Source organism: Varanus komodoensis, unplaced genomic scaffold (genome assembly GCF_004798865.1).
Source record: "Varanus komodoensis strain SLA01 unplaced genomic scaffold, ASM479886v1 scaffold34_1, whole genome shotgun sequence".
NCBI classification, from domain to species: Eukaryota; Metazoa; Chordata; class Lepidosauria; order Squamata; family Varanidae; genus Varanus; species Varanus komodoensis.
Window position 1 is genome coordinate 9,169,127 of NW_025335854.1, and position 25,182 is coordinate 9,194,308.

General features: G+C 50.7%; 1 protein-coding gene across 1 annotated transcript; it reads right to left on the reverse strand.

Annotated features, from left to right (window-relative positions):
* Nucleotides 1-1,487: 1,487 nt before the first annotated feature.
* Nucleotides 1,488-24,308, reverse strand: TNN (tenascin N). Its single transcript, XM_044439144.1, has 13 exons — nucleotides 23,903-24,308; nucleotides 21,544-21,915; nucleotides 18,361-18,624; nucleotides 17,038-17,229; nucleotides 15,072-15,161; nucleotides 13,965-14,228; nucleotides 11,221-11,351; nucleotides 9,882-10,014; nucleotides 8,768-8,919; nucleotides 7,830-7,926; nucleotides 4,748-4,915; nucleotides 3,677-3,840; nucleotides 1,488-1,649 (listed from the first exon to the last, which is right to left on the reverse strand). Exons 1-13 carry the CDS (start codon nucleotides 24,306-24,308, stop codon nucleotides 1,488-1,490), a joined length of 2,595 nt encoding a protein of 864 aa, XP_044295079.1.
* Nucleotides 24,309-25,182: the final 874 nt, after the last annotated feature.

Sequence of the window (25,182 nt, forward strand, 5' to 3'; positions counted from 1 at the left end):
AGTCCTTTGCTGAGCTGGGACTATAAGCTAGCTTGCCAACTTTAGGTCGCATCAACAGACCCGTGTCTGCCTGCACCAAGACTTGCTTGCAGCATCGCCGCATGGGATACGAGCATTAAGGCCTGCCTTCATGGATGCGGAAGAGCGAGTCCTGCTTTTGCTGAAAGGCTTCTCCTGTGACCCTCGTGCAATGTTCTTTTAAGCACATCCATGTTGGGGTCACTTCTACGTTGAAGAGCGAAGGGACACTGGGGGGACGCTGGCCTTATCAAGCTCAAGTATGACCACACAGACCCAAGGGGCAGGGGCCCTGTGGTCCCCCGGATGCTGCTGGACCACAACTCCCACCATCCTTGGCCAGTGGCAATGCTAGCTGCAGCCAGAAGGGGATCTGGAAGTCCACAGGCTTGCCACCCTGACACGGAGGTAAGCGTTCGCTGTTCTCAGATGGAATCCCACGCTTGGGATCAACCCCAGGGAACACCGAGTCTTAGCTCTCACGATGGCGGAAGAGTCCTCCAAGCCAAATAAATGTGATGCCCCACCAGGTCAAAGCTCTCCTCTCGTCCTCATTTCACCTACTATGTGCAGGTACATTGCGGCGCAAAGGAGGAGCAATCCATCGCTCGAGAGCTGGGCTGAAATGCTGCGGTCGCCGCAGAGCGAACCTCTGAGCTTGGGGGGGGCACGGAGAGTCGCCCAGACCACCCTGCGCACCCCGCCAGAAGCAGCCAGCACGTCGCCACGTGCCCCGATGCGGCGGCGAAAGGAGGAACCGCGCAGCTGCCAGAGCAAGTGGGCAGCAGCCATTTCCCACATGCAGAAATACCTTATTTTGGTAGGAGGAGACCTGGAGATGCGAGCACGGCCTTGAGCAGGACCTGAGGTGCCCCACTGCTGGGGGGCGGGGCTGGGTTGACTATCAACGCCTTGAGAGCCTGCTTGTTCAAGGCTGGCCACAGAGCTGAGTGGCGGGTCAGGGTCAGGGTAGCCCTGGGGGCCTTCCCCCCCCCCGCCCGCCTCCATTGTGTTCCAAGTCCTGAGGAGGGGGGCACCCTTGCTGCCCCCAGGCTGCTAGGAAGCAGCAGCCACTGCCACCAGAACACAAAGTGGGAGAGAAATGGGGCCGTGGCCTCTGCTTCTCCCGGCAAGGACACGCCAGAGGGGCCTGGCGGGTGCAGGGGGGGCAGCCCCTCCCTCTGCCAAGGCACCTCAGGGCAAGCTGGGCAGGGGGAATGGAGCCTTCCAGCCACAGCTGCTTCCGAAGGCCAAAGAGCCGCCACCCCCCCCCCCCCCCCCGAAAAGCTTTGAACTGAGTCTTCCTTCCTGCTTTCCAATCATTCTCACATGCAATGCAAGTTCTGTGGTGATTCCAACCAATTGAAGAAGAAGATACTTCTCAGGCCAGCGGAACATAATCAAATGAACATAATGAAATGAGTCCTCCGTGGCCTGATGCGTTGCCATGTGATAAGGCACCTCCATGCTCAGGCTGGCAAGCGGGGTACCTCCAGGAGCGCACCTCCAACGGCCAGAGATCTCCTCTTCCTGCCCCGGACTGGCTCGGTGCTGTGTGACCGGGGGCGGATCTTCATCTCCGTGAAAGGGATGGAGAACAAGTGACCCTTCCATGGCTCCCAGTTAATTCCCTGGAAAGAGCAAGTTCACGGGGCGTGAAGGGGGTGCGAGGCCAGAGCAGGAAACCCCGCAGACCACCCACAGAGTTGCTCTCCTGCTGTCAGACCTGGAGCAGCTTCACCGGGGCTGAGCTTTGCTTCAGGGGGGCTTCGAGGACCCCCCTCCGCTGTTGGGACGGTGCCAGAGGCAAAGGGGGTGGGCCGAGCCACCAAAAATGTCAGCCTGTTTAAAAAGAGCTCTTCCTGCTTTTCTCCCTCGGGCGTTTCAGAAGCAGGAAAGCCCCCAAGCAAGGTGTGCTAGGAGGAAGCACCCCTCGCCGCTGGCTCCGGATCGGGCCCTCCAGCCTGCAGCCCTAAGGTAAGGGGAGGACGTCCGGAGGCCGGGAGGGAGCGGCAGGTGAAAATGACACTAAGCGACACTGCCAGAAAAGCGTCCTGAGCGCAGCTCATCCGCTCCGAGTGCAGACGGGGTGGCCATGGGGTGGCCATGGGGTGGCCATGGGGCCCGCTTGCTGCCACCCCCCTTTGTGGCTGCTGCGCCTCAGCCGGGGCACCGCGTGCCGCAGTGATCCTGCCGCGACTTGCTGAGGGAGGCGTGGACAGTCCTGGCGAGAATGATGGTCACACCCACTATTTATGTTTTATAGGGATTATAAGTGTGGTCCGTCGCTATGACTTTAGAAAGTGAGGAGGACAGAGGATCAGACCAAAGGTCCATCCAGTCCAGCACTTCGTCCACGCGGTGGCAAACCGGCTGCCCGCAGGACCCCCCCGCGGGACGGGTGCAAGACCTCCTCCCGCCCAAATTCCTCAGCCACTGGTGCACGCAGGCATACCGCTTCTGGTGAAGGAGGGGGCACACGGCCAGCAAGGCTGGTCGCCACTGACAGCCACCTCCGCCATGAATCTGCCAGTCCGCCTTTAAAGCCATCCAGATCGGCGGCCGTCACCACTTCCCGTGGCAGCGAATTCCGTAGTTTTACTGTGTGTGACGTGACGGACTTCCTTTTATCTGTCCTGAATCTCCCACCCATCAGCTTCATGGGAGGACCAGAGTTTGGGTGTTACGGAGATGGAAAACATGCATTCTTTCAGCTTGGGCATCTGGAGCCTGCGAATGTGGGCACTGGCTCACTTTGCCAGGTGTTTCATTTGATGGCACAGCTCTGCCTTCGCCTCCGCCCCCGAGGAGGCGGAGATGCTGGGTGAAGTCATGCTCAGCCAAAGCTAAGCACTGTGAAGTCCTGCCGGTGTTAGTGTGCTGTCTGTTTCTCCTTCAGAGAGCGTGTAAGGCCCCATCTAAGTGTGGATCTTTTGGCTGTTGGAGTTCCGACAGCCCTGGCATTATAATTATCCTATCTTGAGAATAATGGAAATGCTCTTCCTGTCCCTAGCAGATGTTGTGCTGAGATGCATGTGCTGAGGACAGTGTGTGGCTGAATATTTTTTTCCATTACCTGCAGCCTAGTTATGGAGCGCAAAAGTCCCAGTGCACCTGCAGTCAGCAACAAGAGAGCAATTGTATGGCTCCCGTTAATTAACCTTGACTGAATGTGCAACAGTTTGCATGATGATAAAGAAGGAAACATTCTTTGCTTTGAGCAGAAGCAGATATGCATCATCAGATATCATACTGAAAGAAGCATTCCTTGCTATGTGAAAAAATGGGGAATTATTCTTATAAGATGGTCCCTGCTGTCCACACTACTTTTAGTGAGAAAATTGTTTATTTTTAAACCTGTTGCCAGATTAATAGGGTGGATTTTCAAAAGAGTAAAAGTATTCTAATTCATCCAATAAAATAAATCAATTAAACCCTGCAGGTCCTAGTGATGATTCCCTACCAAAATTCAGCATCAGGAGAGGACAGAATAAAAGGGTTCCATATTCTGTCCATTGTACAGGCGGTTCCAATCAACTCACAAGCGGCACACGAAAGTCCCTCAGGTTGGCAGGACTGGCAGCCTGTCAGGCAGCTGGCAAGTGGCGCAACGGAGGAAAGAAAGAGCCACAAGACACGTACAGAGCTCGGAACTCACCTCACTGTGCTTGTTCTCTCCGTATTTGCCATTGAGGTTGGCCAAGTGGCAGTTCTTGTACCACCAGCCGCCGTGGTGAGCTATCGCGCAGTTGCTGATAGCGATGTCGTTGTCTCTGTCCCAGGTGGTGAATTTCCAACCGTTGTGGTACGTCAAGGCATCCCCTTCACCAGCAGAGAACAAGAATGTTATAACCGGGGGAACGCGTTTGATCCCGGACATAAAAGATGCACCCTCTCAGCCAGGCGGTTTGGAACGACAACTCCCAGCATCCTTGGTCAAAACATCTGGAGGTCATCATAGTGAGAAGGGTTGCCGTAGAGGCATCAGGATTGCAAAGGACACATTTATACAATTGCATGGCATCTATCCAAACAAAATGGATAGAAAAACACGTGTGATTCTTTAGACAGATGATAGAAGAGTAATCTGCTGCTAGTAGACTGTATTTATTCCTAGCATTTATGTGAAGCTATCCAGAAATACTGGAAGAAAATCAGTCAAAATATTATACAACAGTTACTCCCTTCCAATTCAAAACTGTCTCTTTTTGCTCTTCTGAAAAGATATTTAGCAATAGATAATAAATCTAGTTAATAGCATATAATAATTATATTAATAATACCAAAAGCCCAGGAACTTCCTACTAAAAACAGGGTTTGGGGAATTTAGGATACCATTAAACTGATGAAGTTAACAAATTTGGTTAGTGGAGGGAAGACTTCAAAGATGCTTTTCCATGAAAAGAATCTCTTAACTATGGAAGAGCTACCTTTGGTTGGATGGGTAATACAGAAACGTCACCGGCTCCTTAAATGAAGCACCAGGACCATTTGGAAAAAGCAATATTGTCGATGCTATTCTTGTCTTGTTACGCACTGTCGGTGCATTGGTGTTGTCTTGCACATGAAACTCTTTGTAGGAATATTACTGCTTCTGCGTGGAGTACAAAGCATTGTCTGTCTGCAGACGGCTCATAAACCGGTTAGACCGTGCCCTCTTTAACACATTCCTTGCCCAGGGCTGGGATGCAAGGTGCTACAGCGAGCAGAAACAAGGAGCGATGCTTACCAGCAGTGCCTCTGTACTTCCCCACAGCAAGCCTGTATCTGTCCTTGCTGGACCCCACCTGGAAGAGGTCATAGACCGCGTGGACAGACTCGTTGTGGGTGCGCAAGTCCACCCTCAGCTCATACGGAATGGGCGCCGCACCGGTGAGCTCATGCAGCTTTTCGAGGCCTGAAAGAAACAGTCCAGAGGGATCCTAAGAGAGGCTTGCAAATGTGAAGACGCTGGGGAGCCGATGGACACAATCCGAGGCATGCGGAGACTGAAAAAAGCCTTCCAACACCCAGCACGCCTGAGCCAGGATTGTGCCTGTCTGGCTTGGGAACTTTTGCAAGTTAATTACCGCAAACCCCCAAATCTTGGTGTTTGGGAAGAATACCAGTGGAAATTAGAGGCTCCTTTGCTGGGGCAGGTTGGCTCAGGTAAACATTTAGGTGTGACATTTAACTCGTCTGGATCCTGCTCTGCTCTGCTCATCTGAAGGTCACTGCCCTGGCAGCCAGTGCTGTCCCTAACTTTATTTTTCACTCCTTGGATGGACCCCACCAAGGGGGAAGTTCGTGGTGCCCTCTTTGAGCAACGTTAGGGCAAGTATTATTCCAGCTCTGGATGGCCCGCTGTGCTGGCCCACTCGGCTGTCGCAGCCCTGAAATCTGAACCGCGGACGCTTCTGCCTGGAGCCCTGGAAATGGCTCCCAAAACAAGTGCCCAACATTGTTTCACGGGAAGCGTTGCTTGCAAAGCAGCTGTTTATTTTTGGCTTCAGATAATTTTTCAGTAGGCCCCTCTTCTTGTTTTACTGGCATCTGAGGACTTGGGGGCCACCAAAATGCATCTGAACAGGGACTCTGGATTGGCTACTGGATTGCAAGGAGCTGCATGACTTATCAATGCTGGCTCTTCCTTTAGTAGCCGTGTATCGTCCCAACACGCTCTGTGAGGAGTTTCTAGCCTTCCCTGGGCAAACGGCACACGGTTTCAACACCTCTTAACTCAACGAACATTAAAAGCCCTGTAAGTAATAGAGATGAAGGGACCTTTATAGGGGCCAATTTTGTTTGTTTGTTAAGCTTTTATATGCCATCTAATACTAAAAAGTCTCTGGGTGGCTTACAAAAAAATTTAAAAAACCACAGCAACCACATACAACGAACAACACACAATTTAGGGTGAAGAGACCATGGTCCAGTTGGTTGGTAAAAGATCTGCCTTGCTTTCTTTTGGAATGAACTCCTTTTAAAACAAAATGTTATTTTCATGGCAGGGCAGATTGTTTTCTGCCCTGCTAAGGACATTAAGATTGGGAAAAGGAAGCATTTTATCTTGACAGGTGATCAAATAGGCCATTGAGCTATTTTCAGGAACTGTAAATTTTTACTATGCTATCAGTTGCTGACAGTAAACTATGGTTTAGTTTTCTGTTCATATATTTAGCCTAACTGGTTATATGTTAAGACTGTAACTTTCTCCCTTTGTAATGCTAGTCTGATGTATATCAAATGCTGCCTGTCTCTCAAGCAATACTCTAAGCTGAGCCCGACTGCGGGCAAGATCATCTGCACTGTGACAGAGGCCTCCGGCAGCTCTGGCTTCCCCCTCAGGGACCTGAGAGAGAACCAGAACCTCCCTGCCGTGGGGCCAACCAAGCCACCTCTCCGGGCTCAGGAGGTCACCTGGGGAAAGGGGAAATTCTCCCCCAGGTCGCTGCAAAGATCCAGGCACCTCTGGCTCAATTTCTAGTATCCCGAGGGAAGGGATGACCGCTGACCAATGAAAATGTGGAAAACGTTCCTTTCAGCCCCAACCCATGCTGCCTGCCGGAGAATATCCCTGGCTGTGTGGATCTAGCCGTGTGCAAAGTGCTGCTCCTCACCTGGCATTCGCTCCCGTCCCCACAGGGAACCCGAGAAGGGGTCTCGCTCCCCCATGCGGAGGAGCACCTGGCAGGTGAGGGAGCCTGCTGCAAGGCGGAGGGCCGGAGAGCTGCAGAGAGGCTGCAGCACAGGCCAATCGAGGACAGGAATGGCTCCTGGGCTGCTGGCTGGTCCTTCCTGTTCTCGAGCACAATCCTGGGTCAGGTGTGGTCAAGCAAGGCTTGGGAGGGCTGCAGCTGAACTCAGAATATGCTCCTGAATGGACTTGCATGGAACCCTTTGCCAGGTGCAGCCAAAATGCTCAACCAGATGGGGAAAAGTCTCCATGAAAGTAAGAATGTCAAAGTCGGTGTTTGAATCCATCAAAAACTGCACCTCCTCGCCAAAGGATTACGTGGCCATTTGGGGGAATTGAGAAAATGTCCCCAGCACTACCACAAAATGGCTGAAAAGGGAGGCAGGGCAAAGGACGAGTCACTTCCTCGAAGGACTGAGTCGGGCCTGAGCCCATCACACGATGCAGCTCCTCTGCGCTTGAAGTTTTCTGTGCCAACAGAAAAGCCAAAGGTGCTTGACTCCAAAGTGGGAGGGTGGGGCTCTGCAGGGCACCAAGCAAGGTGCACGAAGGTGCCTGCAGGTGTCCCAGTGCCCACATCCCGTCTGGGTCTTGATGAGGTCAGACAGACGGAAGGCCTTGCGTTCAGCCCCGGGCCAGGCCAGGCCAGCAGGCCCCACCGTCCAGGGAGGCCCGAAGTGGAGCTGCCCCGCCGCCCCCTCCTAGGCCCAGGGGCCCTCTGGGGAGATCGGGTGCCCGCGAGAGTTGCAGCTTTGCTCTGCAACAAGCCCAAGCGCTTCCTTCTGCAATGGAAAGGGGCCGGCTGCACCACGGCCCAGCCAGCAAGGGATGGGCTGAGCAGAAGGCACAGAGGAGCCGAGAACGGGCGCGCTTGCAAAGGGGATATTGCCCCAGACCTGCGAGGACTCCTTGCTTCGGGTGCTTGCTTCGGGTCCAGCCAATGCGAGGGGGAGGCTGCCCGCCTTCCGCTTGCCCTGGGACAGGACGGCAGCTGCCTCTGAGGTCCCCCATCAGCTACGCAGGCCAGACGGACTGGATCGTCTTAATATCTGGATTAACGATGGGGCTTTTAAAAGGCTTGCTCACCCACCCCGCCCGACCAGCCACAGTTACATGCGGAATGCAGATACTGTACCAAGCCAAAATTCCCCACTGGGGTCCCCAAAGCCTTCCACGTAATTCCTCCAGCGCTTGAAGAAGTCGAGTTGCCCCGAGTTCCTCCTCTGAATAACCTGCAGAAGCAAGCAAAGACCAAGTGATGCACCTGGCACACCGAATACTGATTTCTAAATACTGAATAACAACGCTTTATTGCAGTGGAAAACTGGAGACAGGCAGACTGGTGGATGAGAGCCATAGAGATAAAGATGTAAATTAAGGAGGTTCAAGGCAGTGCAACTAAGAATTTTGTTTTTCTCCTCTTCTGAAATCCCCCCTGGATTTGGGGTTTCCAAAACATCCAGACTTGTTTTGGAACAACACGAACACATCAACAATGGACACTTTTCTTTTCCTCTGGCGGCGGAAGGACTTGATTCAAGCTTATGAACAAGGAACTTCAGCAAACGGCACATTTCACCTCCTGCTTTACATGTTATCAATACGCACGAGCACATTGATTGCATCACAGAAAAAAGCAGCCCTTGTATCATCTCTCTTTGTGCAAAGTTCTAATCGGCTCGCTTCTCAGAAGCATGTAAAAGCGGCAGGAGGTTGGCGGAACTGGAAAACTTCATCAGTTGCATCATGCATTTAAAAAGACTCCTCCAGGTAAAACACCTTCAGAAGGTGAGCGGGACAAAGCGCTCTGCTTGCGCTCTTGCGCTCCTGCCCATCACGGCCAACTCCCAGGACACATCGAAAGGGTGGGTGTGCACCCTGACCTGCCCCTCCCTCCCTGCCTGCATCGTGGAGACCTGCAAGGCACTTCGGATGCGTTGGCCGCAACATCGGCGGTGCTGGGGAAGGTGCAGCTCACACACAAGGAAAAGGGCGGGAGGCTTCAGGAAGCAATTCCAAAGAAAGGGACTTGGAAAGGCCCGGGAGAGCAGCGCCCTCCCGAGCCGCACTCACGAGCCACCCGCCTCTGTCGGTGGTCATTTCACAGTACACCTTCACGGGCCGGTTCGCATCGCCACTCAGGTAGATGGTAAAGATGCCGCTGGTGGAATGCCCGTTTTGCTGGATCTGGCTGCAGTCGGCGGGGAACGGGTAGTGCAAGCTGACTGCAGAAACAGAGCAGGAGAGAAGCCCCATCAGCAGCTCCAGAAGGGAAGCAAGAACCCGGAAAGGGATTTGAGCTGGGCGGCATGCCACTACGGTCAGAAATACAAAGTTATCTAGAATTCTCTGTGCTGATGAGAAGAGTCTCTCATCTCCTTCCCAAGCAGGGCTTTGCAGACTGCTAGCATTCTTGATTATAAAAACCTCTGAAGGGTCAGCGCTGAGAAGTCGCTTTCTGCCCAAAGACCAGCCCTCCGTAATCCAGTCGCTTGACAATTGGTCTACCGAACAAGTCTAAACCCACCGTTACATGAAGGTGTCACTTTCTAGTTCTAAGCTAAGCAAATGTTGCATGAAATTCTGGAATGCCTGTGGCCGTCTGCAAATGCTGTCCAGTTAGCCTTATCCTGAATAGCCACTGCCACACAAATCTGAGATCTGGGCTGCTTTTTTTTTCAACCAAAACAGGCCATTACACCTTCACTAATTCCCAGAAAGAGTCTACCTCTCAGCCCCCAAGTCCATCCTAGGGAGCCAGGGGCAAATCCACCCAGCTTGATTTAGGACCGGGCTTGGCAAACAAGCCATGCGAAACCCACCCATACTCAGAACGCCATGGATTCTGAGCCCAGGTTGGCTCCATCATGTTGCTGGTGACATCATCAAACGCTTGCTTATAAGAAATCAACATGGCTGTTTTGTGCTTATGGTTTTCAGTTGCATATTTTCCTACTAAGATTCCTTCCAGCGCAAATTACTTCTAATGCAGGAGACCCTGAAATGGAGAATAAAATCCTGAAATCTTCAGCTGAAACCCTGAGACCAAACAAGCTGTACCTTGACCTCAAGTCTTCTCCCCAAATCTCTCTGTGGGCCATGGATTCACACTCCTCAGAAGACTAACACAGATTCACCACCCATTTTGAAGAAAAATAGAAATCTTTCTGCAATTATCAAGGCCTACCTGTAGAAAATGTTGTGGTGGCTTTTCGACTCCAGCGGTCTCCCTTAAATGCCGTAATATATACGATATATTTAGTACCTCGAGTAAGGCCTTCTAGCATAAACTTTTGGTTATTTGGACCTAGTCGCACTTCCTGCCACAAAATGTAAAGAAAAACTAAATATTAGATTTCTGCTCCAGCCTGTTCTGTCCTTCCACCCATTTGTTAATTAGCTGTTCCCTGTGAGAGCTATCCTGGAGAAAGAGAAAGGATTGCCTCACCTTTAACTTCTGAAAGCACAACTGTTTTTAAAAGGCTGCTAACCATTTATTTTCATTGTTTCAGTTCTGTGCTGATTTGAAGATGATTTGAAATGGTTTCAGTACCTTTCTATTGTTCTACACACCAATTGTGCAGTGGGCTAGAAAATTAAACTGTAACAGCAGGCAAAAGGGCGATGAGAGTGGGAACCGAGAAGGACTCTCTTGGTACTACACTGGCATTGCTTCCTTCTCCTGCAGAGTTTCCAGAGACTCTGGAAATTTCCTGGATGCAGCGCAGGGAGCTTAGCTTGGCTTTGGATTGTGAGAATTAAGCAGTCGCTTTCCTGGATTGGACGGTGTCTTCATAGTGTGATATTAGTTCTGTTCAGCATTTTACTTTGCTGCCAAACAGTGAAATATACATTGTCCATATCCTGAAGCCAGAGGGGGTGGCGGACTGAGGATCAGAATGCATGGCTGCCCTCCTTCAGGGATGATAACAGAGAATGAATCCTAGGCAGGAGCGCTTTTGAAAGAAGCCCTTCGAGCTGAAGCACATCCTTCTCTTTGGGACTCATTGCACCACGGGCAAGCAACTTATGGCCCTCCAGATGTTTGGCCTACAACACCCATCATCCTCTTCAGCACTGGCTAGGCATGCTAGGGCCAAAATATCTGAAGGGACCTACATTGCCTGCCCTGCATTACACCTTTCAGGAATACATGAGAGGGCTTGTGGCTACCGGGGCGGCGTATTTATTTAGTATTTATTTATTTGGATTATTTGTATGCCGTCCCATCGCACAGCCTTGGGACAGCTTACATAAAATAACATAAAACATAATACAAATGCTCGCATAGGAACAGAATAAAGAAATAAAGACCAGACTGACGTTTACACGGTGCCTCCAAAAATGTAAAATTTAAGGGCATGAAACAGGCTTGCAAGGCCCGGAGCTACTTGCTGAGCGTAACTCCGGCGGGAAACCTGGGCTCGGTGCTGAGCAATGTCCGGCCAGCCACTGACAAGCCCGTGGCTCCTTGAACGGCTGGCTTTTCCAATCTCATTCATTCGCACAGTCGTCTGCAGACTTACCCGGGTGGTGCCATCCGGCTCCTGATAGGTGAGAAGGTATCCACTGATCTGAGCATCAGGTGGCATCCAGGTGACTACGGCACTTGCCTGGGTCACATCGGAGACACCGACGTTCCTGGGAGGGTCAATTTCTAGGCCAAACACAAAGCAACAGGAAACCCAGAATCACTTGCTGTGACCATTCCCAGGCACATCAGGCGCCTGTTTTGGTTTGGCTGCCCGGGTTCGTAAGACAAGCTTGCCAAACAAGCGGCTGGAATTCTCACCCGCTCTCCCTGCGTCCCTCAACGGCTGGACAGTCCAGGGCCAGCCCTGGGTGGCCCCTTTCTAGGAGAGAGCATTAGGAGCCCTGCAGCTCAAGATGAGTGAGTGGCAAAGAGCAAGGAAATCCCAAGGAATGCAATTTTTAGAAAGCAGGAACGAGGCCCGTGCAGAACGCAATCGCGAAAGCAAGGAGCTTGTGCACAAATCCACCATCAGGCCTTTCCATTACAATGCCCCCTCCTCCCTGCACACCAGCTTTGCACGTCCTAGCAACCTGCACCATCTCTCAGATGCAGGATAAGACCTTGCCTCCATCCCTCTCTGCAACCACAGCAACGACGGCAATGCCCAAGCACAGGGCCCAGCTAGGTAAACGTGGGTTTGGTATCTTCAAAAGTAGATGATGTCTCCCCGCCACAACCAATCCCAGGAATTGTGAGCAAGGAAAATGTATAGCTGTTAAACAGGTTATTGTAAGGAAAAAGACACATTAAACGCACAGTTCTTCACATCTGGACAGCAGAGGGAGCTGCAAGACACCAAGAACGTCTCTCCTCGGATATGTCGGTTAGCCGCATTCAACACAGCTGGACTGGAGGCCAAGCTCGAGTGCCTTCTGTCTCCAAAATAAGCACCATACAGACAGGAGCACTGACGGGTCTATAAAACCATTTTCTTCCTGCCAGTACTGGGAGGATCCCACAAAGATATTTTCCAGACCAGTAAACACTGTTCATGCGACACAGAAGCAAATTGCTCCGACGGCAGGGAGCAGATGAGCGGCTGTCCAGCGGATCTGCTGCCTTCAGGCCATCAAGCTTACTTGATGCCTGTTTCCTTTTCCATGGCCCCTGGGGCTCATGCAGCATTTCCTGTTCTCTGACAAACAACTCAGTTTTAAATAATACTTTGATTACCCCTTTTTTTACAGTCATTGTGGTCTCGCCACTTGCTCATTTATTATATTTTAATTGGCACAGTTGCATTTTAATGAAGAACAAAACGATTTTTATTTACCAGAATGGGAATTAGCAAACAGATTTAATCTAAGCCTGCCTTGTTACATATATAGCTGTCCTTGCCTTCGTGGCATCCTAGAGAAGCGGAAGCTACAACGGGACCATGCCTGTTTCTTTTAGGGCCGAGTACCAGCTCCGTATGCTACATCTGCCCTGCCCTTTTGGGTCACAGATAAAGCAGGTCCCACTTGGGGAATTTAGTGGGCCGGTTTTACTGGAGAGACTTTCCTTACAGCCTCCCTCTCGTTCAGCATCAGTTGATTATACAACCTTCTCTTGAGACCTCCAGGTGTTTCTGTTTGTCGCCCTTTTTCACAGCAAACTATTTTCTCGTGGGGAGTCCCGCAGGGTACAGCAATTATCTCTCAGCAGGGGTTAATGCTTGTTTCCGGGTGGATTAAATTAGCTGAGGATAAAGCAGGGTGAGGGCAGGAAGAAAGCAGATGCATTCCAAACATGATGCTGGAAGAGGGCTTTGTGAAGATGCAGGACTAACACTAAGATCTGGCGAGTGGGTTCTGGATACAGTCAGGCCAGGCCTTTCCTTGGAAGCAAACATGACAAAGTTGAAGCTGCGCTACTTCAGGTACAGCCTGTGAAGGCCAGGCTCCTTGGAGGAGACAATAATGCCAGGAGGAGGAGGAGGAGGAGGAGGCGGCGGCGGCGGCGGCGGCAACCAGCCATGAGATGTATGGAGTCCGTAAAGGAAGCCACAGCCTTGAGTTTACCAGAGCTGAGCAGGGCTGTGAAGGCCTGGACCTTTGGGAGGGCCCTTGTCACACCCACCCAAGCCGTGAGCTATTTGTCTGTTCACCGGGCTGCCAGGTGACTTGACAGCACGTAACAACAGCAAAGTGGGGAAGAGAGGTAGGGAAATGGCACTGCCAAGTGACAGCAAAATAGACAGTCTTGTGGCACTTTCGTGGAGGTGGCAGAGGCCCCATCGTGTGGGTGTTCAAGGATAGGCTGGACATGCACATGGTGGGCATGTCGTGAGCGGAGCCGGCTGGAGCCGGGGGCCAGACCCCTTCTGACTCGCTCTGTTTCTACGTTTCTATGTACATTTGTCAGCCTTGAAGCTGCCACGAGAGTCTTTGTGGCTTTTGCTGGCACAGACTAATATTGCTACACCTCTGGAAATGCTTTGTCAGAAAGCATGTCAGTCCAAGCTCCTGTCAAGCGTCCCATGAGCCTCTTTGGCTACTGGAAGATAAGAGACGCCTTGCTGTTCTGTCAGATTTCTCGGTGGCTCCTTCCCACCTCTAAGCGCAGAGCTTGCTTGCGGCCAGTCCAGACCCTGTAATGCAGAGCCAGCACTCAGACCTTCTGGGGTCCCACCAGCTCCCCAGACAGCTGCATGGGCTGCCTCCACCGCCTTAAAGGGCTCCATATTCTTGACTCATGGCGGGAGAGGAACCGCCGAGATAGCGCATGGGCCACAGTACCGCAGCGGTGGGCTACCTGTTTCAGCTTTCGTGCTTGCCTTCTTGCTCTGCTGGCTCCCCTTCACAGCCCCGACGAAGATGGCGTACTCCGTGCCCGGCTTCAGGCCCACGAGGGTGGTGCTCCTCTTGTCCTTGCCCACGGTCAGCTCGTTGGTGTGGCCATCGAGCGAGGCGTACCTCACCACGTATCTGTCTATGGGGGCTTGGGGCCCGCTCCAGGAAATGGTGGCCGTGCCCTCTGTCACCTGGCTGGTCGTCAGATTGGTGGGGCCGTCGATGGCTGTGAAGGGCATGAGGGCTTTCTGTTAGGACAATGCTTCTACCAAGATTTCTAGGAAGCATTTCTTCCAGGCCAGCGCATTTTGTTGCCTAAGGGTAGGATAAAAAACCCAAATGGCACTCCTCAGCCTAGCCATTAACAAAAGCCACACGCCAAACTGTCAAAAAAGAATGCCAGAGACCTCTAGATGAGCTATTGTGTGTATTTTAGGGCTTTTCAGATCAGAAATTGTGAGGCAAATATGAGGTTTAGGCAATAACACTCTGAAAAAGAAAGCAAGCCTCAGAGAGAACAGACACTTGTCTTTAACTGTGAAATAAGGGCCACGTGACTTTCTAAAGAGAAACAGAAAACTCAGAAAAATCAACCATACTATTCACGATACTCTGCCTACCATTGCTAGCATCTTAGGGGAGGAGGGGGAGAAGCAGCTATCCAATTAACATGAGGGCAAGCCTCGTGAAATTAGTCTTCCAAGTAAGGAAAACTTCATTACATGATTGCACTATTATGCAAAGTTCAGTGGAACAGCAGTATTCTGAAATAAGAACTGGCAGAGACATACAATTCATTTACTCCTCACAGAGTAAAATTATTCCCAAGACATTCCAGTTGAAACTAAATACAGTAGAACTGAATTTATGACTGCTCACTCATAGGGGAAATGTCTCTTAATGCAGAGAATGTGTAACGGGGAGAAGGCTAGGAGCCCACAAACCCATTTAATTCGGGACTGCGCCTTCTGCAGCACTGCTAAACTTCAGAACAACTGAGAAAAGGGTTTCTGCGTCAGGGCTAGCTGTAATACAGGCAGGTGTGCTAACAGTGGTGCAGAGTCACTACCTGTCCTTCCATGCACTGAAGAAGGCTTCCCTTCCGTTTCGTCTTTCACAGGTACGATGGTGATCTTGTACTGCATTCCTGGCTTCAGACCTACAAAGAGCGGGGAGCAGGGGACACGAAGAGAAAAAAAAATCCTTTGAGACACATCCTTTTCTTTGGGGACCTGTATGGGGCTTGTGTTTCAGAGCCCTCGTTTTTTTTTCCTCTGGGATATGTCGAAGCTTATCTTTGGAAAACATACTTGCTAGAAAGGTAAGATTCCACCTTAATTCAATGTATCATTGGTTAGTCTTGAACCAATGCCTCTGCTTTCCGATTTGTTTCCAAGTCTAATTCAAAGTGCTGGCTTTGATTTTAAGGGCCCCAAAGAGTTTGGGGCAGGCCTTTAGAAGGTCCACCTCCTCCCACAGGAGACTGTCTGTAATCTATTATCTTAAATAGAGGACTTCCTGAACACCCCGCCTGCAAGAAAGGCTAGGTGGGTGGGCACACAAACAGGGCCTTTTCTGTAGCGGCACCATGATTTTAGAACTTGCTCCTGAGGAGGATCAGTGGGGTCCATCTCTACTGAATGTTAGACACACAGACTGCACCGTTTTGCCAGGGTTAGGGTTAGGGCCATTACAGCCTTTTGATGGCTGTAATGTTGTTTTCACTTGCTTACAATGTTTCATTGCTCCTTTTATTCTGCTGTGACTGTATTGTATTACTGTATTGTTTTAAACAATAACAATCACTCTGAGCACAAGAATAAAATACTATTAATTCATGATATTCTTTTGGGCTCCCATGAATAACAGGAAGGGCAACCTTTATCCCCGAGGCAGGGACAGTATGGAGAGGGCTGGATTTGGCTCCAGCAAACGGGGAAGAGCTTCACCTTCCTCCCAGGGAGCCCAAATGCACAGAAGCATTCGTCCAGGAATTGGTGGGAGTGGGCACCTCCTTCAGGTGGGACACCCGTGTTGAACGAGGGTTACCACCCATCCATTCCTTCCTTCCTTGACGGGAGCGTGCGCCTTCCCTTCACAAGTCCCTCCAGACCGGTCTTCTCTGCGCTTCTCAGCTTTTGTCACCACCTGAAAACTTCCCAAAATAATTTTATTTCTCAGCTTTGGTTGAGAGCCTGCAGGACCTTTCTGTTCACTCAGAATTGTTCTGCTGGCTTTACTTTTATGTTTTCAGACTGTTTGGTTAAGGGGACACCCAGGGGAAGCATGCCCAGATTCTCCAAGCAGTGAGAAGTTTCAGAAGTTCGAGCACTTACCCAGGTTCAGCCTTGCATTATTTTGTGATACTTGTGTTTTATTTATACATAAGCATAGGAAGAGGAGCCATTCCAGAGTTGGATTTCTAGTGGGGCAGCGACGCCCTCTGGGGCACCACAAACCCCAGTGCTCTTGATCCCTGTCTCCTGCGTTGCTTCCGATCCAAACACCTACTGACATGTTCGTGGGCATGGCTGGATGACATTATTCCCAGAAAAGGGAACAGAGAGTCTGAGAGGGGACTCCTTCCAGGATACTTGCTGGCCACTGTTAAAGCCAGCTCATTTCCTTGACAAATGAAAAGTACTTGACTGTTGTTCTGGGGTCATTATGATAATTCCCAGCGGTCTGGCTAGTTCTGTTAACCCTTCTCCTGTCCAAGTCCCAGTCTTACAGTCAAGAAACAGAGGGCCACAAGGGTTCCTCAAAGAATAGCTAGTCCAACCCTGAAACCACAATAGTGCTTTGCATGTTTGTGTAGTTCTCTCTCGGAGAGTTCTCAAGTCTCTGGAAAAGCCAACCCCCAGGACTGCATCCAGGTTTACACAGGATCAACAATGCCAGTCGAAGTGGATTCCCCTGCCATCTCCTTCCCACAGGAGGCCCTCCAGACCCCTGCTGTTTTGGCAGGGCTCCACAAGATTTTAACAGGGATAGATGCAACCATTTGAACATTTGGCTACCAGCTTGATACTTACCAGTGATGACATATCTGCTCTTGGCATCTCGGCTTTTGGGGACAAAAACCTCCTCCTCCTCCTCCTCCTCCCCAAGCAGGGAACTGAACCTCAGCTTGTAGCGATCAACCCCTGTCGGGGGATTCTCCCACTCCACCTCCAACGAATTCTCTGTCTCCCCTGTCACCCAGATAGGGCCGACGGCAGACACAGCTAGAAGAGAAAGAATCACCAGTAGCTTTGCAAAACTGGGTATTATTACAGCCCATCTGCTCTTCCAAGTGTTCATTAGAAGATAACTTTGGGATACGGATGCAACGGAATGGATGGGACATGAGAAAGAAGGGAGGCTTTTGCATGAGCCGTTTTCCCAGTGTCTGTGTCGCTTCCCCAGTAAGCCTCTTGGGATTATTCTGCAGCTTCTGCTACTACTGTGTGTGTTGCCATCTTGGGGTCTGAGCCATGATGTAGCTCTGACGGCACTACAGCATGTCCACTAACAGAAGGAATATGCCTACACAGAGCAGTTGCCGGGAAGGTGGGCTGGAGGCTGCCCTGGCCCTCCTGTCCTGCTCATGGGTTTCCTGTGGGCTGTTGGTCAACCGCTGTGTGAACAGAATGCAGGACTGAGGGAACCCTTGGTCCAATCCAGCAGGCTCTTCTGGTGTTCATTGTGATGGGACACATCACGCTCGCACGGTGAGCATGAAACGACAAACCAGAGTACGAGTTGAGTGAGGGTTGTCTTTACCTGCAAATCTTGCACTATGGTTTAACTATGGGTTGTTAGCCATGAACCTCCCAGAAAGAGAATTGATGGCTTATTGTTGGCTTGTGAACTCTAGGTTGTTTGTAGTTAACAACCTATAGATAACCATTGTACAGGGTAACGTACATAATAACAACCATCAGTCATTGACATCTCTTATTCAGCCCAGACTCTGGGATGTCGTTACAGATGAACCAAGTCATAGGATGAATGTGTGCTTTGTGCATTCAAATATGTCTTGTACAGTGAAGCAACAAACTCATGTTTGTTTAGCACTCAGTCCCTAGGTACAGATGTCATCATGGCCATAACTTTTTTCAGTCCAGAAAAAAGTTTCTGCTAAACGTAGTTAGCAAAACCCAAAGAAATCGGTAGGGTGACTGAACCATAGTTTCTGACTGCACTTTGCCAGTTGGGAACAAAGCAAGATTTGTAAATTCAGACCTCATGCCAAAGTATAAGTAAACCTCTGTGAACGCAGTCAGAACAATGCCCTAACTTTTAAGAAACCCCCTTTTCTACCTTTAGAAGTGAGGCAGACATTGCAGATCGTAGGGGGACTCCAGCGTTCCTACCTGTGCTTGCCTGCAGGAGCTCCGGATCACTGGAAACCCCCTTCTTTACATTGCGAACTGTGATGACGTACTTCGTGCCCGGGACAAGCTGCAGGATCTCATGGCTGTGCTGATCCTTGGGCACACGCACTTGCCTCACACTCGCCTCGCGCCCCACAGGAAAGTAGCTGAGCAGGTAATAGTCCACATCCATCCGCTTATCCCAGCCGACGGCCAAGGAGTCCTCCGTGGTCTTGAGGAGCCGCACGTTCCAGGGCGCCAGCACTATGGCGGAAAGGGACAGCGCTCAGAAGGGAGGCTGCCCGTGAGTTCGACAATGTCGGAACGAGGCACAGGATGCCCGCGCTTGCTCTGGGCGGCTTGCTGAATCACACCAGAACTAGAGTTGCGTTTATTAATGGCAACCATGTGCCAAGACTGTTTATAGTTGAGATTTATCCCATGGTATTTGGGAGTCATAAGCTGACATGAGGGTTCAGGTATAGTAAAATCTAGCAATTCGAAGCAGTATTTTCCACACTGGACCAGCCAACCAGAGAGAGAGATATTCCAGTGTTTTTTCATTTATATATAAATGTAGCCATGAATCTGCCTGAAGCCATTTCCCTAACCTCATTTGCCTGCGATGCACTATTAAGCCTGTAACAGAACATATGCTTTTCATGGCTGGGCTAATAGCCATCTAGGTGGGCAACAGACTGGAGCAATGATATGAGGGAGGGGATTGAAACCACCTTTCCCAGGACAACCGTCCAGTCAAGTTCAGGTCACACACCACTGTCCCGCAGTTACTTGTAATGAAAAATGGTTTGTCTGGTCTGGTCTCGAGAGTAGGCCTTAAGGAAGAAAGGACTCTTTGCTTTTAACAGCTGTATAAAGAAGGGAATTTTACAATTAATGCTGTTCTCATTCTGCCCAATGTCAAAACAAGTCGAATCTGATGAAGTTACTTTTTCTGCATTACTAGTACAGGAGCTTTGTCCTTCTTGGCCACAAAAAGGACTGGAAATGTATCCGATGTTCCCAACGTGCTGCATAAAGGTCACGCGCATGGTTCGTATGTTGTGCACCACTGCAAAATCTGGACAGGTGGTTATTTCGGGAGACAGTAAACGGGCTCAGCAGTAGCTCCACTGCTGCTCCATAAATGAGGCACAGACTAGCAGACAGTTTCCCTGCACAAGCACCAGTGAAGGTGAATCACAGCTCCAGTTCATTTCAGCAGCGGCTTCATAGGGGAATTTCTCCATAAACGGTGCCATGGCGAGTGAAAGCAAATGCTTCACTGGACCTCTTGGGTCCTGCTCCAGCTACCAGATGACTGAATTTCAGCAGGTGTGTACAAGGAACAAGGTCTTTTTGATGGTTGCAACAACACTATGGACCCCCTCCCCCAAGAGTTAGGTTCAGCTCTAGTTCTCAAGGATTTTATAACAGGCTGAACCAATAAACAGCATCTACTGCGTTTTTTTAGGTTGGTTTTGATAATATGCCAATTATTTATTTTAATCCAATTCCCCCTAATAGCAGCAAAGCCAGGCATTGTTTAAATAAGTATCTAAGTAGAGCTTGCTCAACTCTTCTTAAGGACAGTGCAGATTCTTTTCCACAGCTCATGCACACAGAGAAGAAAGTGCAGCTACGGCAGTCAGTAAAATGCGAGCGATCATCTAAGCACATCGCCGCAGCCCTGTGGTTTTACGCACAGCTCAACTGGCTGGAGCACTGGACAACGCAGCCTCAGCTTCTTACGCTCTTGCCCTGCCAGCCCGCACAGTTAAACATTTTGGCAACCAGCTCCATAATTTTGTAAATGGAACAGTTCTTTCAGGTCACCATAAGGCAGTCCTGCAAAACTTTGCTTTGAACTATCTGCAAAAGGATTGTAAAGTTGTGGTTACGACTTACCATTGAACTGTTATGACTTCAGCTAAAAATAATGCCAATGATTGAAATCTGAGCAAAAGGTAAAATTAGTCGCATAGCATTTCATACTGAAGCAATTGCCATCAAATATAGCACACGATAGTCTAACATGATTTTCCTGGCTTCTTCCCACATTTTTGTCAAGTCAAGGCTGGTTCCTCCAGAACAGACAGATTATGAAGATGTCACCTCTGGATCTACCAGAAGCGTGCCTGGTGGAAAAGCCTAGTGATGAATACAAAGTGAAAGCTAACAAACTTCAGTTTGTGCTCTCCGTGGACTCAGCTTTTATGAGTCACAGAGATGTATCGAGCATGAGTTTGTCAGTAAGGTTGAGAATCTCGTGCTTATGCAGCACTGTCTGTCTCTGTTCTTCATACTCCCTCCCTGAAAATATCAGTTCAGGAACAGGTGCGGAGAAGGCTGGCAGGGAGATGCTCCTCTTTCTCGTAATACTAGAATCCAGGCGGGTCTTACTATGGAGTTGACTGGCAGATGGACTTCTCTGCACAGTGCAGAGTTAAACAATGCTCTGCTTCTCGTGTGAGAGCAGGACATTGTGCCCCGTCATGCGGCCACTCATGGCTTTGCCAAGGGGCATCTTGACTCTACGGTGTTTTTTTCTTCCTTTCCTCCATAATAGTCCAACTAATACTTGTTCTGCCAGTATGAAGCTAGCAAATGGTAAGATGCCTGACTAGTAAAGGGCAGGATGAGTCATTGAATAGGGTCTCTATGCGAAACAAGACATAAACTTTGCATTACATTAAAGGGGCATAAGAGTGAAACAGGAAAAAAAGGGGGGCTGCTTTTAAAATTCCACTGCTTCCAAACGTGGTGCCTATTAATTGAATCATGTGAAACTTGGCATCTGCAATCAGTCTAGTTTGCAAAATTTCAAAGCAAGCCATTAAAGACGGCCACAGGCACAGCCAGTGCTACTGGGCCCCTCTTCACGTTGAACTGCTCTTGCACAAATTATGCAAAGATCACATATCCCATGCGCAGGAACAGAGCAGGGGGTGCAAGGATGGCGGACAGCAGGTTGCGTGTGCACAAACTAGTTAGACTTGGACTCCCTGCCAGATGCCCACACAAACGCTCCGTGTGAAGCAGGCTTAGGGCAAAGGGAAAGCCAGCTGAAGTCCCGGAAGCTGAGCCAGGAAAATCCAGCTGATTCTCACCTCCCAATGCAATGGGCCTCATCACACCTGGCTAGGAAGGTCACCTGTGCTCAGGAGAGATGGGGCCTCTCACCTTTGGAGCAGTCCAGCCCAGTGAAGCCTTCCTCGCAGTAACACTCGCCGCTGTCGCAGTACCCATTGCCACTGCAGTCCCGGGGGCACCTCTTCTCGCTGCAGTCCTCTCCGGTGAAGTCCTCGTAACAGTGACAAATGCCGTCGATGCAGAGCCCGTTTCCACTGCAGTCCTCAGGACACCGGAGCTGGCTGCAGTCTTCACCCGCATAGCGGGCGCTGCAGACGCACACACCTCCAACGCAGCGCCCATTTCCGTGGCAATTCCCCGGACAGGTAGGCTTGGAACAGTCCTGGCCTTCCCAGCCTTCGTCACAGTTGCAGCTGCAAACCTCATGGATGAACGTTCCATGGCCACTGCAAGATGAAACCCCTGTCCAAGCAGGAATGTGGGCAACACGGAAAGTCAGAAGTGGAAAGAAAATTCACTGACAATAAGAGCACAGTAGTGGAACAACTGGTTTTCTCTCTCTCTCTCTCTCTCTCTCTCTCTCTCTCTCTCTCTCTCTCTCTCTCTCTCTTTCTTTCTGGCTCATAATAGTGAGAGATCTAGTGATGCTACATGAGGAAGGGAGGCTGGCGGCCACACAACACGGCTTCCACAAAAACAGGTCCTGCCAGACAAACCTTGCACAATTCTATGACAAGGTTTCGAGATGGCTGGATGGAGGGGATGCACCCGAGGGTGTGGAATGGGCTTCCACAGGAGGTCGTTGGGGCCCCATCGGTGGGGATGTTCAAAGATAGGCTGGACATGCACATGGTGGGCACGTTGTGAGCAGAGCCAGCTGGAGCCGGGGGTCAGACTAATGGCCTGGGAGGCCCCGTCTGACTCGCTCTGTTTCTATGTTTCTGTCCTTATGGGGTCAATTTCATACTTGGGGAGCTTTCTTTTGGTACATAACATCTTTGTAGCACCTCACACGAAAGTGCCTGGTTGAATAATCTATAAAACAGGATGCGTTGTTGGCCGTATTTCCATCTGTCAGCATCACAGTGTCAAGACTTTGCTAACTAGACACCTGCAACTTAGGATGGGCACTAAGGGAACCCATCTGCCTCAGCGGTGGTGACACATGGATTCATTCCAATGTGTCACACGGGGAAAGCCTCGAGTCCCACCTGCATTCCCTGAGAGGTGCGTAGTTTTACAGTCTGTTTGGTTTGAAGCTGGGGGAAATGGTAGGCCCCAGGAAGCAGCTATTTGTGGCGTGTCCTCTTCCACAGAGGACAACCTCCTTTTTGAAGGGTTGCCAGAGGATCATCCTCTATCCTGAAGGACTGTCCCGTCCGGGCCTGGTTCAAAGAGGAAGAACCATCGGAAGGCATTGCAGGACTTTGAAGCTGAACAGCGCCCGGGCAGTGGACTGAGCCAGGCACGTGGGTCAGCCGGTGGCAGTCATACCACACGAAACTGAAATGGACTGTGCTTCTGTTTAAATTACAGTAATTATTTTTAAATTTGCATATGCACCTATGCTGGCATATGCCTCCTTTTGTTCTCTCTCTCTCTGGCCAGAATGCCCCTATTTACAATTGGCCATAATATGCCCATTCATGACTCTGGGACAATGGGCACAAAAGAACCCCCCAACATTTTCGGTGGCTGGACACAGGTTCCCCTAGTCGGTGCATCGTTGGAAGCCGGGAGAGTCCGGGGTTGTGGAAGAGGCTCCGTGAGGAACTGCCTGCGCAGAAACCCCTCCGAGCCAGGCCTCTTGGCGGTCTCTCCGAAGGGCTGCTCTTTTCTCCAGAGAACACCCAGGGCAGGACCCGCTCCCTCTGGCCACACTGCTCCTCAGAGAGTCTCCCTGCTCAGCCAGCGTGGCCAGAGGAAGGAGTGGGGGGCATTAAACCCCAGCGGAATGGCAAGGGGCATGCAGTGCGACCTGGCAGGGGGGGCAAGGGGGGTGTTGGAGAGGGGCGTGTGCAGCAGTGAGACGGGCATGTGGCAGTGGTGAGAGGAATCGTGCCAGGGCAGGGTGTGCCATCACCCCAACGGGGCTTCCCGATGCTTATCGCTGTGCATCTGTGCGTGACGGCTTCGCTGAGTCCCAGAAGGGTTAGTTCAACCGGTCCGAAAGTGGGTCTGTTCATCAACAGCCACAACGACACCCCGGGACAGGAGTCCTGTGTATTCTGTACATGCAACAGATGCTTAGGACTGCGGGAGGACTGCTTAGAACAAAGCCCCCTTATTGTATTGCTAACCTTCATAGCCTGTGATCCAGCCCACAGCCCTGGGATGGCAAGCAACCGGATGCACCATCCACCGGATTTTGCGACTTGGTTGGGACTGCAAGAAGACTGGGCAATATCTGGTTTGGTGGGGCACGACCACACTCACACTCAGGTCTCACCTTGGCCTCTCCCGCAGCATCTCTGAGGGCTGCACGTTTCTCTCAGCTGTGCCACTTCCATCTCCGTCTTCTCCATCCTTTCCAACAAAGCCTTGAGCTGGCTGAGGACTTCACAGTCGCCCTTGGGAGCCTGCAGCCGAATGTTGTGCCGGAATATAATATTTTGCTCCTCGCCTTCCTCCATTTCGCCCCCTGTCAACCGCCTGTGACTGTCATCTTGGAGGGGCTGTGGCCCTGGCTCCACCTTGAACTGAGAAGACTTGGGCATGTCGATCTTGTACGAGTGGCTGAAGGAGATCTTCTGGCTTTTGCTTGAGCAGTTTTCAGGTGGAGCAGGCGGCTGTGCCAGGGCTTCTGGGAGCAAACAGTGCAACAGGACTCCCAGAAGAGCCTTCCAAATTACCATCATGCTTCTGTGATTACCACAATAAAAGCAAGGAGAGGAGAAGGGGGAGACAAAGCCAGAAGATCTTGGCATGAAAACAGTTTTCCACCTGACTTGAAAAGAAACCAACCAGAAAAAGCTGTGTGTGAGAACTCAGCATCTGGCTACTGATCTGCACCTGCAGCAGAGGATGCTTCCCCAAGCAGGTGCCCTCCACACGTTGGACTATAATACATGGGCAGCAACCATGCTGACTCAGCATATGGCTCAGCACATTTAGTCGGGCCTGCTTGGGAAAGGCTGAAGTTGGCTCACTTGACCTAGCTTTCCCGGATGGTGCGGGTACTTCCAGATGGAGGGGTGCATCTGGAAGCACCCCCAGTTCCCAGAAGGCCTTGGGCAGCTGTTCCAGTTTCTTCTCCAGAGAGATTTTGTGAGTTAAGATGGAAAGAGCTGCAAGGAAGCACAGGAGGGTCTGATTAAGTGCAGCCTTCCATGACTGAGGACGGGTCAGAGACCACAAAGAGCACCCGTGCCCCCCGCGGACTACCAGTGGGCAACACCTGTTGAACTTTCCTCCATATATAAAGAGAAGCCCACCCAGTGCTGGCACATCAGGATGAACGTCGCCTTGAACCAGCTGGAGCACGGTGCTTCTCAAAGTTTCTTAATAAATAAAACTGCCCCTGCTCTTCCAGGGTTGGTGAACAGACTACGATGCAGTTTTGCATATTAGCGGCACTTAAAGCACAGTCCATCACAATTACGGGGCGCAATGAAGTTTCTTTGAGGGGTCCTGCTGCCCTCGTCGCCAGCCATTCCCTGGCTGACTGTGTGTGTGTGAGAGAGAGAGAGAGACAGATAGAACGGGAACTAGGCAAGGTGTGCTCTTTGA

What these genes read in the sequence shown, in the direction of transcription:
- TNN (XM_044439144.1), bottom strand. Translation starts at nt 24,308, where the DNA reads ATGGTAATTTGGAAGGCTCTTCTGGGAGTCCTGTTGCACTGTTTGCTC. An exon ending in GCTCCTGCAGGCAAGCACAG is followed by an intron (nt 17,230 to 18,360) that starts GTAGGAACGCTG and finishes TTTCTCTTCTAG; the next exon opens with CTGTGTCTGCCGTCGGCCCT. An exon ending in AAGCACGAAAGCTGAAACAG is followed by an intron (nt 11,352 to 13,964) that starts GTAGCCCACCGC and finishes TGTTTGGCCTAG; the next exon opens with AAATTGACCCTCCCAGGAAC.